The 12,783-nt window shown below is 39.2% G+C and overlaps 1 protein-coding gene across 9 annotated transcripts in view; it reads right to left on the bottom strand.

The window, feature by feature from the left end:
* Positions 1–12,783, bottom strand: part of ROBO1 (roundabout guidance receptor 1) — a 764,721-nt gene that overhangs the window by 102,240 nt on the left and 649,698 nt on the right. For all 9 annotated transcript variants that reach the window (XM_030020140.2, XM_030020134.2, XM_030020136.2 and 6 more), the window contains one exon: positions 11,114–11,271. In XM_030020140.2, the coding sequence (XP_029876000.1) occupies positions 11,114–11,271 (158 nt within the window). The remainder of the gene's footprint in view (positions 1–11,113; positions 11,272–12,783) is intronic.

The raw sequence follows: 12,783 nt of genomic DNA, 5'->3' as shown, positions 1-12,783 counted from the left end.
AAGAGAGAGGCAAAAGCAGAGCTGTTGAGTTAGAAGAAAATGAGTATAATTAGATCCAAGTATAACTAACCACCCACACATCCATATTAAATAAAAGAACAGTCTTTATGTGACCATGTGCCAAATAGATTCTTGTTAGATAATGATTTTTCAGGAGGAAAAAAAAAAGATCAATTAATTGCTCAATGCAGCATGAGTACTAGCAAGAACTGTCCTACAGCTAGATAAGGAAAGAAAGTAGCTTTTTTTTCTTTCCCTTTTAAGGAGGGCACCCATAAGAAGGCAAACTTGGTCCTGCATAAGATTACACAGGAGTCTGGAATAACACTCTGCAATGTGTATGTTAGGCCCACACTACTGCACGTGGTGAATATGTGAACTTGGCAGTAAGTAATTGTGAGTATATTATTACCTGGAGAGAGAGAAGTACTCTGTTGGGTGGAGGAAACCCAAGAACTGAAAAATTATTATTTTTGAAGTGCTGTGATTTGGACTAGACTTTTCACATAACCAGAAGCATCACAGGAAACTCAGTAAGGCAAAACTATCCAAACAAATTGAAATAAGCAAAAATGAAGTTGACAGAACTTTCAAAAAGTAGACCAAAAAATCAAAGCAAACCAAACACGAAGCTCTAATCACTTACATCTGTTCAAGGCTCCAAAAATGGGCACTGTTCTTCTCTACTATTTTTATTCTACATTTTTCTTTTGATTTTGAGAACATAGTATGTGCAAACTCAGCACATAGATTGTTGAGGTTTTATTAAACATGCTTTTAGAGTTAGTGTCATTTTTACTTTACAAAACTAATTTCGAAAAAAAGCATGATACACAATAAAGTCTCAGTTAGCAGTTACCCGATATTTAGATTTTAAGTGACAACATGTGGCTGCTGCGGTGTGCAAGTGACTAGGAATACCAAAAATGCCAAGAACAATCAAATTTATAAGGTCCACTAGAGAGTTTCAGGAACAAAAATGTACCCCCCCTCCCGCCCCCTCGCCTTCCAAATGGAGAGGGTTTCAGTGTTTGGAAAATTGTGAACACAGTGAGGAGCTGGGTTGCTTCACTTCACTAATAAAGACTTGCCACAAATAATACATTGATTTCTGTAGGATATTTGTGTGTTAAAAGGTCTTGCATGCTTTATTAATGGAAATACCTCTGTATACAAGTATAATGTAAACACAAATACAGTAAAAAATAAAGTAAAAGGCTCACAGGTCCAGGAGTCTGCATGAAAGAACCTTGGAATGCAGAAAATTTCTAGTGCTTTTTTGCACATTTGATCTGTAGGGATCCTAAGTCCCACATCCAATGGACTGAACTCTACTCTGAATGTGTTTTCTGCCTGTACACAGTGTGCACGCTTCCCAGTGTGAGTCCTAATGTTCGGTGTGTCAGATTCATAAAAGGCTTTAAAAGTCTGATTCTTCAAATATTGCTTTGCTTCTCATTGGTTTTGCTCATGATGAGGAACTGGAGAAGGCACACAGCACAGCAGTCCCTGGTGTCTCCAAAAATGGAGTTTTATCTTAAAGGAGGATGTCCACACTCTACATGTAGGATTTCCATACAGATGATGAACAGAGGGGAGGAGAAGAATTAACTTTCTAAACCCAATCTTCATCTTTATTGCATGTAACATAGGCAAATGCTCCTTTCCTGACTGCTTAAAAAACTAACCAAAGAAAAATGTTTCTTTTTCATTAAGAGAATAAAATGAATGATGAAATAATTTCCCTCCCACATCCTTTCTTCATCTCCCTTACCCATCCCCAAAAACCCCAACAACTAGACTGCCAGCCAAACAAAACAAAGAATTTACTTTCTCAGCATAATAAATCACCTTTGCTCCTAACCATTCAAATCATAAAGTCCCACACGCTCTGGATTGCTCAATTAACCTAGTCTGAGATAACAACCACCTGTTTTTCTATTATTTTTTAAGGAGAAGCTTCCCAGACTCCATTTCTGTAATTTCAGATGGTCCCAGAAGTTCAAAACTCTCAATAAGCTATTTTAACAAGAAAATCCTGATAGTCTAATGTCTAGGCCTGTGAAAGTCTCAAAACTCAGATATCTAACACATATTCTATTTGCTGCAGGCATTTATTTTCTTCTACTATCTAGGTCATCAGTTCACGACTAGGGACAAAAAAAATCTGTGGAGAATTTTGACTCAATGAGGAGCTTTCAAATTCCTTTAAGTCTGCAGAGTATCTGCAAAAGCACTCCATTCTTCTTCACTTTTATACTTAAAAGTAGAAATTGGTGTAAAATAAAGTTAGGCATAGAAAAATATATACTTAGTTCACATTAAAGGAGTACTTTTCACTACTGCAGGGTGAAACAATACTAAGAAACCATAGTTATGCATGTCTAATGCCTGTTTTAAGTGGTGAGAAGACAAAATAGCTGACGCAATGCATATCACTGATGCAAAGGAACATTTTTGAAAGTTGTGAGAAAAAACAGAAGGAACAGATACTCTTAGCTATAGGAAAAATATGATCAGCAATAACTTGGTTTAAAAAGCCAGCAATTAAATGACCATAACGAGCCTTTTAATGTAACACTGAATTATGAATAGTTTTAATTCCAGTAGTTTTGGTTAGTGTGAACATAGTCTATAAATCTCATAACCTCACACGGTAGGTTACATTATTACCAAGCATGCCCTTGGGAACACAGGAGGTCAGCTTGGTCCTAAAGGCAAAATCTTGTCTCTGTGATAGACAGCACAAGCCTACAGAACCTGGTGTCCTCCCCAGTCGGCAGATGTTTGACTTTGGGCCACCCTTTTGCCCTGTGTCATGATGCTCTCTCCCTTTCCACTAATTCCACAGGCCAATATTATTCTTCAGAGATGTCTACTGAAAAGACACATCACATCACGTATGAATCAATGCATGGGTTACCCTGTCCTACACTTTATCCAGCAACCTTGCACAGAAGATTCAGGGTTAATAATGAGCCATTTAAACCAATTAGAACAATGTCGGGCATTGAGCACGACTCAAACACTTTAGACTAACGAGCTTTTTCCTCACCATTTTCTTGCAGCAAACATCACACTAATGGAGAAAGCATCTTGTCCCCCAAAGAAGTATTTGCGACAGTTGACTGTAAGAGCTATAGAGAAGGAAGGGAATGTCCACATGGGTATTTTCAGGCCATTTGCTTTGGCTTGGCGTGTGGAGACTGCAAGACAACACAAGCTCATTTCGCCCTTACCCTCAGTGCAACAGGAGCTGTGTGGCCATATTAGTACAATACCGTGCCGGAGTGATCTAGCCTGTCTCTCAGCAGGGCTTATTAGCTCAGGCTCGGCGCCACATTAACCGCTGCCATATGGCTTCTGGTCGATTCAAAGAGCGAACTGAATGAGCTCACATCTGCCTGACAAAGTCTGCATAGCTATGCTCTTTAAAATGGCAAACCTGTAAAAAGCTGTGAGGAGAGAATCTTGTAACAGGTTAGGATTTTCAATCCACATTTACTTCAGTGCTTGTAGAAATACAAGCTGTCACTATTTAACAGCTGTGGTCTGGGTTGGAAACTACTTGTGGATGGGTTAGACGTGAAAAGTTTTGATCCAAAGAGCTGAGTCCGAAAAATGATGCGGGTATGGTAAAACTCCAAATAGGACAGAAGAAGAGAAAGAGGAAAATGAATACAAAAATGAAAGTATGTCTGATATTTTCTCTTCTTTCTGGTAGCCCAGGCTATTAGATTTTTTACAGCCTTCCAAGATGAGCAGTGTCCTCTGTTGAAGGCAGCAATGTTTTTTAGGTATCAGCCAAAAAACCCCACAAACTGTATAAAACGATGCGACAAATGCTAATCAAAGACTAACATACCACTGAAAAGAGCTCATATATGCCTGTGATAATAAAAAAATGAATGGGAAGTAGCAGCGTAGCAGAAGATACCCTGAAAACTCTTAAACACAGACAGAGTGGTTGTGCAGATGTGGAAACTCGAGTGGTTTAGACATGGCAGGGGAAAGCGCAGGCACACTGAGAGAATTAGAGAATTGAAGAGGAAGATGGGAAAGGTGCCCTGGTGATAATGCAGGAGACAACAGAAGCACATGTGATGGTCAGAACAGAAAACAAGGGACATAATCCAGAAGACACATTGTGAATGATTTGTGGAATCTGGAGAGCAAAGAGACTCCAGCAGGAGCAACAGGGACCCTGAAACAGAGCTTTAAGTGTGAACACAGAGAAACAAGGTCACATTTTGGAAAAACTAAGAGCACGAAACAGCAGGATTTAGAGCCAATCTCACTATCTTCTGGGACAGTTGTGTGGTTCCAAATTATTTTTCACAATCTTTTACATTTTTTTTTCCCCTTGGGGTGCCAAGTTAACTCACAGCAGCTCCAGTTCTGTCGCCAGAGGAAGCAATATTAATAGCAGAAGAAATATAAATCATTAACAAAAACTACTCTTGATCCTCGAGGAAGCCACCATTGCAGGGATCAGCAGACAAAGGAAAAAAAAGAGAGGTAGAGTGGGAAGCCAACCCTCTCAGGGAGTGAGAAAAAGAGACAGAAGGAAGAAAAAGGACTGGGAAGAAAGGAAGTTGCTGGGGGCCAACAAATACATATTGGGAATCAGAAGAAAAAACACACTTCTCTTTCTAACCCTCCTGGGGCATATAGGAAATTGCTGCTTGCCCTTTAATCTGCCCCCCAAAAAGAAAAACAATTAAAATGAAATAAAACCCAGGACTGTAGGTACTTGCTCCCCCCCTTCCCCTCACCCCCACTGCTTTGTGTGCTGTGTACCCAGGCCATGATCTTTCATGCAGCTCTCCATAGGACAGACTATGCTACCATTAGCATTACAACTTCTACAGGAATATGCATTCTTTTGCTGTATATCTAAAATACGTAATTTGGGGAGATTAAGATGTTAAGAGATTAACGATTAATAAATTAATGAAAAAAGAGAGGAGGACAGGAAAAAAACAGAAATGGAGAAGAAAGAAATAAGGATAAACATCTTGAATTAATTTGGAGTGGCATTGTAACAGTATGGTTTGTGTCAGGAGCATCGCTGTTTTAAAGGGTTAGGACTGTTACTCCTGCACAGCACACAGCAACAAATTCCATCAGCTTTTGTTTCCTTTTTCTTGATTCACCTCCCCTCTGCAATTTTTCCCACTGCAATTTAACTTTAGAAGGAAAGGTGCCTTTTCTAAATAGGGAATTAATTTCTGCTTTTTCCACTGTTCCCTCCAATACAAACAACTCTTTCTCTTTTCCTTTTTAACTGATAGGCATAGTAATTTCTTCCATTTCTTTTTTCTTTCTTGTTATGACCGAGATCACGTTGGGATCACCTATGTAGTTAAACTTGCCAAAGCACAATGAGCTGTGAATGGTTTCCACCAAGAAGAATAAACCAAGTTCTCTTTGACAATTCACTAACAAAAAATTTGGGGCAAATAAATAAAGCATCTTCCCGTGGATGGTACCTTTACGGAGGTTTTCCTGTCACAGCAGAAGATCAGAGGCTTTGTTTCCACATTTTGTAGAAAACATTTTCATCATTCACTCGTGTAAAAACAGCATTGTGCAAGACACAATAAATGCTTCGTATTTGTGATGCACTATTTAAGGACCAGGAAACGAAACAGGAATCAAGTATTCAAGTTAAAACTTATTTAAAATAAGAGTGTAAGTCATTCAAAACTGTCGATGTCACAAGACAGTCACACAAAAAAGGAATGAAAACCTGTATGCATTATTCATCCTGTAACTTTGATCTTAAAAGCCAAGAAACTTGAACAAGGAAAGATAAATGGCTTCTCAAGCTTTTTCTTTTAAAAATCAAATGAGGATGATTCAGGATAAATGATAGATAAGAGTTAATACGAAAGAGGGGGAAATTGCAATCACAGTGCTGCACCAAAGTTTCAATGCAAAGGCTTTGCTTTTTGTATTCAATTACAAAGGATTTCTTTTTTAGGTACCAGCATCCTTTTTCATGTATATGTAAAAGATTTTACCTATTAAAATTTCATGTTCAATATGCATAGCTTTTTTCGTCTACCACCTACACCACGACTTCATGTGAACAATTAGGAAACTTTCTGAAGCATGGGCTACTACTGGTCATGGGGCAGGAACAGAAGCAGCTGTGAAAACCTGGCTCAAACATCAACTTGCTCCAGAGCTTATGCAAGATATGTATACATTCTCCCCCTGGCAAAGTATTGATAATTACAGGCACTCTGAACTGCATCCTGATTTTACTGAGGCTTAGTAAATTATGCAGGCATTGCCCCTAATTTTAGAGAGTTTTAATTTAATGAGACAAATTGAGAGAGAGAGATCCAAAAGCACATGGAGGTTGCCCTGTCTAGATGGGAGATCCACAAAATCCTCTTTGAACGCTTTTCGCTCCAGAGAGTCTGTAATCATTGCCAGTTTTTGCCTAAAGATATGCTCAAAGGCCTCACCATCTTGGTTAGATTACTGATGTCAGCATCTTATACACAGGCAATTGCATTTGGGATTCACAAAGAAGACAGAGCAGCAACACAGTTCCTTAAGGGAGACTCTGAGCAAACCTAACGCAGACAGACAACACCGCATTCATTACAAATCACAGTGCACCAGCCATTTACACTAGCAGCAAAGCCAAAGGAAGAGTGCCTTTACGTTACAGCATACAGCAGGAGGGTTTGCTTATCTGAGCTTCCAAATTGTTACCTCCACACAAGCAGTTAGCACTAATCAGATGATAGAGAGGGGCTAGACAGGTGGGAAAAAAAGGCTGGGTGGATGCAAGGGCAGGTTGTGAGATGGAGGAAATGGATGGGGAATGAGGTGAAAACTTCATTGCAGTGGTCTGTGGTAGGAAGGCAGCGAGGACACCATTTGAAAGGTAGTGGGAGGTTTTGGGGTACAACAGGAAGATGGCTGAGAAGTGAATGGAGGCACACTGGAGGCATTCACAGGCTTAGAAGCAACCAACGCTCACTGCAATTGCTGGGAGTACCCAAGCAAGTCATTGCTAATGGTACTCGCAGCCACTGATGCTTCTGCATCTAGACAAAATACATTTGGAAAGACCAAGTCTAGTGATTACAGCAGTCAGCAGAAACTAGACTGACTGCACCTCCTCCTCAGCCCGAGGGAATGCAAACTCATAGCTTTCGTCACCAAGGTAAGTGCCTGAAACGTGTGGCTACGTCCTAATGACACTGGGCTGCCATGCAAAGAAGATGGCTAGACTGGTGGGGCTGGGAGCAGGCCTGTTCCTGGTGAGGATACCTAGAAGACAGAGTCCTGGCCTAGATCTTCGCTCCAAGCAATCTGTGGGTCTATGAACTTCACCTGGCAAGACAGCGATTCCAAAGGTGGAAACAGAACGAGGAACTTCCCCACCCCGGTGAGCTCCCTTCTCTCTCACTCACAAAGACCTTGCAACTTCTTTCTCTACCGTGTCTCAGCTCCAAGAGGAGAGTCTCACAGTCTCTCCTAGTACAGACAGAACATCTCAGAAATTGGAAAATACATTTTATTTTGCAGTGAAAAATTAGAGCTATTCACTGGACTGCACTGAAGTTATATGTATTGTATACTATATGTATATATTATAGGAGGAATTCTTGATTCCTCAGTAATACCAGGAGAAAAATTAACTAGATGAGCACAAAATCGCACTAGTTCTGCTCTGGCCTCATGATAATTGTTTTTCAATTCAACAAATTAAGTTAAAGATAAGCATTTGCTTCACATGCAAGACTGTCATTCCCGCTTCATTTGTAATATATGGAGAGGGATTAGCCACATCAAGCATATGCTTTCATACTGTGGTATAAAGAATACACATGAGAAAAATCACGTTTAGCTCCAATGCACTGAGAAAACTGTTTATAGACAACATATTCAAGAGCAGAGAGAAAAAATGCTTTGATGATGATTCTTCATCAGATCCACCCAGTGGACATGTGTATACTGAAGAGCCTACACTGAGTCTGACTTTTACTAAAACTGAGCAGTACTGGGAGAGCTGTGCTGAAAGGAAAGGTCTGTTTCTATAATCCCCATCACAGATAGCTGTGCCCATACCCTTACCTTCATTTCTTATTTGTTGCATTCACTACTGTTTATAACCTGAAAGACATATAAATTTATTTCTCTTCAAAGCGCATTTATTTGCCCTACAAATGGACTAAAAATATGCAAAGACTACTTTGATTTTTATTATCTCACCTACATAAACATATCTGTTTCCTTAACTCTACAAGGACAAAATAATATTTTCTTTTTATTGCGTTCCAGGAGAAGTTGTGCCTTAACTTGGAACTTATTTAACTGCTATTTATCTGCATCTCTTGCTTCAAACTCTCTGTCAAGAACCAAGCTACCACCTCTGTTTCTCCGGCACCCTTAATACTCAGTCTGCAAAGCCCAGTTCTGCTGGCTCAAAGATTAACCCTGTCATTGCAGATGAGAAAAAAAGCTTCCATATATTAAAAATAAGGTTGCTTCATGGACATGTCATCTTTTTGAAGAAAGTACAGATATGAATCAAAAAAGAGGTGTCAAGATTCATCCCTTATTCCAAAAAAAGTACAATCGTAATGTTTATTTTACATCTCTTGTCAGAAAGGAAACCATTAATATGAAATGCTTTAAACAGCCTTTGACACTTACGAACTCTTAAAATGGCAATGAGTCAAAGATCAACAAGCCTTTAAGAAAGAAAACAACTGGAAATGCTTTAGAAGTGGAGCCACTAAAGCACTTTAATTGATTAAATGCCGACTGGTATTACATATATATTGAACACGAACACATACAGTTTGACATTTCCTGATCTGGTAATTTTGTGGCTTAAAAAGAGGAAGGTAATACCTGTAGACTATATTACCTGAAATTTAGTCTCACTGAGTGAATGATAGTTTTGCCATCAAATGAATGTAGGTGTTCATTTTAAATATAAGCACTTAAATGAAAAACTTTTTTTTAACAAAAAGGTTGATTTAATGTAAAAATGAAATCTATCACTTAAACCCCAACGACTTCATCCTTATTTCAGCTGTTGTATTCTTAATTCTTGATGTTCCTGTTGGTAAACTGAAATGGAAATCACCTAAAGGAGATAAGTTAACAGAAATGGAATAATTCTAAGTCAGGTTTCAAAATTAGCATTTTTTGCCCATCTGCCCTTTAGCATGTCATCCATTCCAGGTCCCCATCTCCCCTCGCCTCCCAGCCACTAGCAAGATAATACAGATGGTTACTGCAAAACTGTTAAGATGTACATCTGAATGCGTATTTATCCACTTGGCAAGATCCTGCTCAGCTGTAAGTCGATGCAAATCTGCATTACAATATAGCTTCAGTCTCCTGCCTGCGCGAGAAAGCTCCCATGATAGTAATAGTGCTGGTTAAGACAATGCCGGGCAAACAGGACATAAATGACTGCAGTTGTGCTAGCTATCACAGCACTGTTAATTTACACCTCTGAAAACAAACACTCATTTGGGCATGTGAAACAAGTGTGTATCTACACCTACATCAAAACTCATTTTCATTTGTTTGTTTTTGGAAGCAGAAACTGATAACGCCAGATAACTCCACCAGATGTCATAGTGAAAGAATACTATGTAGGTGAGCATTTGATATAATCACCAGAAAAGAAAACCAAACTGTGGGGCTTTATTCCATCATAAGCACAGTTTTAATAAATACAGGTGGCACCGCCAGTCAGTGATAGCTGCTTTTGTTCTGGATATGTCTTTGTTCCAGCAGCTGGGAGAAGAGCAGTTTTGATGTATAATGAAAAGAAATGTACTTAATAGGCAACACCTGAAAATCCTTCAAGACAATAAACTGTAGCAATAGAAAATGCAAGTTTGGAAAGCATTTCCTGGAAAAAAACAGTAGCACTGGAATCTTCTCTTTATCTCAGGTCAATTGACTTGTCACAGTGGGAAGGAGATTTGAAAAGGAAATTGCAAATTCTCAGCAAGTATGATTGGAGGAATTGAGTTAATAGCCAGCAATCAGTATAGGTAGGGTACTTAAAAATTTAAATCTATGCATATGCCACAAGTACAGAATGCCTGAGCTTTGTCTTGTTTGTAAAAAACAAACAGAACAAGAGGCAACTTAAATCTCAAACAAAATTGGTAATTTTTTACTTAGGTTGCTGGGGTTTAAGTGTTCCTCCAATAAAAACTTCCCTCGGTTCAGCATATGATTGAGGTATATAAATTGTATGTGCCTCTGACCTTGTTTTACGCTAGTAATCCTCCCAGTACCAACAGGATCCTGCATGCTATGTACTTTCAGATGATACGGTTTCTCACCATATGGAAAGATGTTTTGTATCACCATGTTGGCAGCATATAAATGATTTTTGAACTCCATTTTTTGTTGACATTTCTTCAAGCCATTTAGGCTCACTAGCTTATTGTTTCACATGTCAAAAAATAAAAGAAGGATAGTTTTCTGATTTGAGAAGCTGCTTTATCCATACTTTGAATAATTGCACGCTGGATTCAGCAAGCTACAGATACAAATGAGTATGACAACACCTCTAATGAGAAAACAGCTTAATTTGAGAGGGCAGGATAAGCCATCATCTCTCTAAAGAAATGTGACTATATCCCAAAAGCCTTCTTATCCTTCCTAATACAACACACAACCTTTCTGCATGGATTCTTTTAATCAGAATTACAACAGAAGGTCTCAGCTAGACTACTAGTAGTTCCCCTTTCCAACCAAAGAAGGCAGCTATTATAGGTTGCAGAAATTTGTAGGTGGATAAAAGGCAAGAAAATTATAGGACAGTGACAAATAGAATGAATTTCATTTCCATGCTTTTAATTCCTCTGAGGAAGAGAAGAACGTAGGTTTTGCATGGTCCTCTTTAACAAACAAATGCATACCCTGCAAGGAAGTAGTATGAGACCAGAGGACACATTCCAAGCTAAATGCAAACTAGCCGTGCCTCTGAGGCAAGGAAAGGACAGATCCTAGAAAGTACAGCATGGCTGGATGCCCACATGCTCAAGAGACTAGTAATTTTAGATTAGTTGATTTTTGCATTGTTTGAAAAACTTTTTATACTTACTGTAATTCTCTCATCTTTGTCATCTAGAGGGGTCCCATCTTTTTTCCATGATATAGTGGGTTCTGGGTGACCTCTTGGAGGCTGACATTCCATCACTGCAGGTTCACCCACGGCTACCATTACATCTGATGGATTTTGTCTGAAGTCATCCCGTAGAACTGAAAGAATAATGAAAATGTAGTCAAAAATTACATAACAATACACCAAGAGCACAGCAAAGTGTTTTGCTTTGGCCTTTAATGGTCCCTGTTGTCACTGTACTTTATATTAATGAACAATTCAGTTAACGAATCTTATCTGGCATCTGCAGATGGTCTCTGGTATTTCCATACAGTAACAGAGAAAACCCGTGTACTACTCATATTTAACTTCCAGTGAACAAGCCAGGTGACTGACAGAGGTGTAAGTCTGACACAGACATAGGACTGTCTGCACAGCAGAGCTGCCTCAGTGGTAGCACTTGGCATAGTGTCTGCCTAGCGTGTGAGCACAATATTCCTATTCACAGCTCAGGAAGGCACAAAGTCTTCTGCTCAGGCAGAACGTCACCTGGGGAGAAACACAGCAGAGATTGCTTTCTGCCCCTCTTTCTCTGAGACACAAGTTCAGCGTGCCAGTATCTCAAAGGTTTACAGTTAAAGATTGGCCACTGGCCATACAAATTGCACCCATCCCTAAATTTATGGCAAAAATGAACAAACTAACTAAACCTCCCAGTTCTTTGATGACATTATAAGATGCCAAACATTTGTGCAGCCTTAGCCAAACTCATCTTTGCAATTTGGCTTGTGTCTTTTTCAAGCAAAAAAATAAAAGTCTTTCCTGATCTCGGGGAGTCATCCCTTAGCCTGAGCCAGGACCACATCCTTCCTTTGGAAGAAGTAAATTTTACTACCTTTTCACAGAAAGAAACATTTTTATTGCGGCTTCATTACTAGAATTTGTTCTTTCTCATCATTTGGCCAAGCCCAGGACTAGGAAACTCTAGTTCCCTCCAATCACGCAGTACGAATTTTATCAATAGCTGTGTGATTATTTTTCTTTTTGGGAGAGGAGAGACATCATACTGTGCTCAGCAGACCACTACACAGGGACACACTTTAACAGAATAATGGCATCTTAAGTCTTGCCAAGTAAGTGGCGTTAGGTTTAATCTAAAAATAAATAACTCAAATGGTAACAAATATAACATTCTAGTCCTCTCCACTGCTGTTACTCCATCCACACTGAACAAAGGATACAGTAATGGAAAAGTACATTACAACCTAAGGACTCTTAAGATTTTGACAAAGCTATCTGTCACTTTTGCTACCTGCAACAATCTTGTGTCAACAGTAAATAGTGCCAAGACTCTGCAGCAAATAATATATCCCCCAAGCCATGCACGGACCACAGATATATGGACATTCACTATTGAGTAGTGGTTTGGTTGTTAATGCTGCTTCAAAGCAAGGTGTGATTTATTGTTAGATGTTAAGGAATGTGGGTGTGCTTACAGATTGGCAGGTACAGCACTGCCACCAAACCACTCCTCTCTGTAAAGTCCTTCCTGCTGTTAAGACCTTTTAAAATGGTCTTAACATTGGCATGCTTTGGGACAGAAGTATATACGTTTCTCACACCTACCTTCTGCAATGCTATATAATCTAAAATGAAGGGAGGGAGCAAAA

Source organism: Aquila chrysaetos, chromosome 7 (assembly GCF_900496995.4).
Source record: "Aquila chrysaetos chrysaetos chromosome 7, bAquChr1.4, whole genome shotgun sequence".
Lineage (NCBI taxonomy): Eukaryota > Metazoa > Chordata > Aves > Accipitriformes > Accipitridae > Aquila > Aquila chrysaetos.
This window is presented reverse-complemented; position numbering and strand designations above follow the sequence as displayed.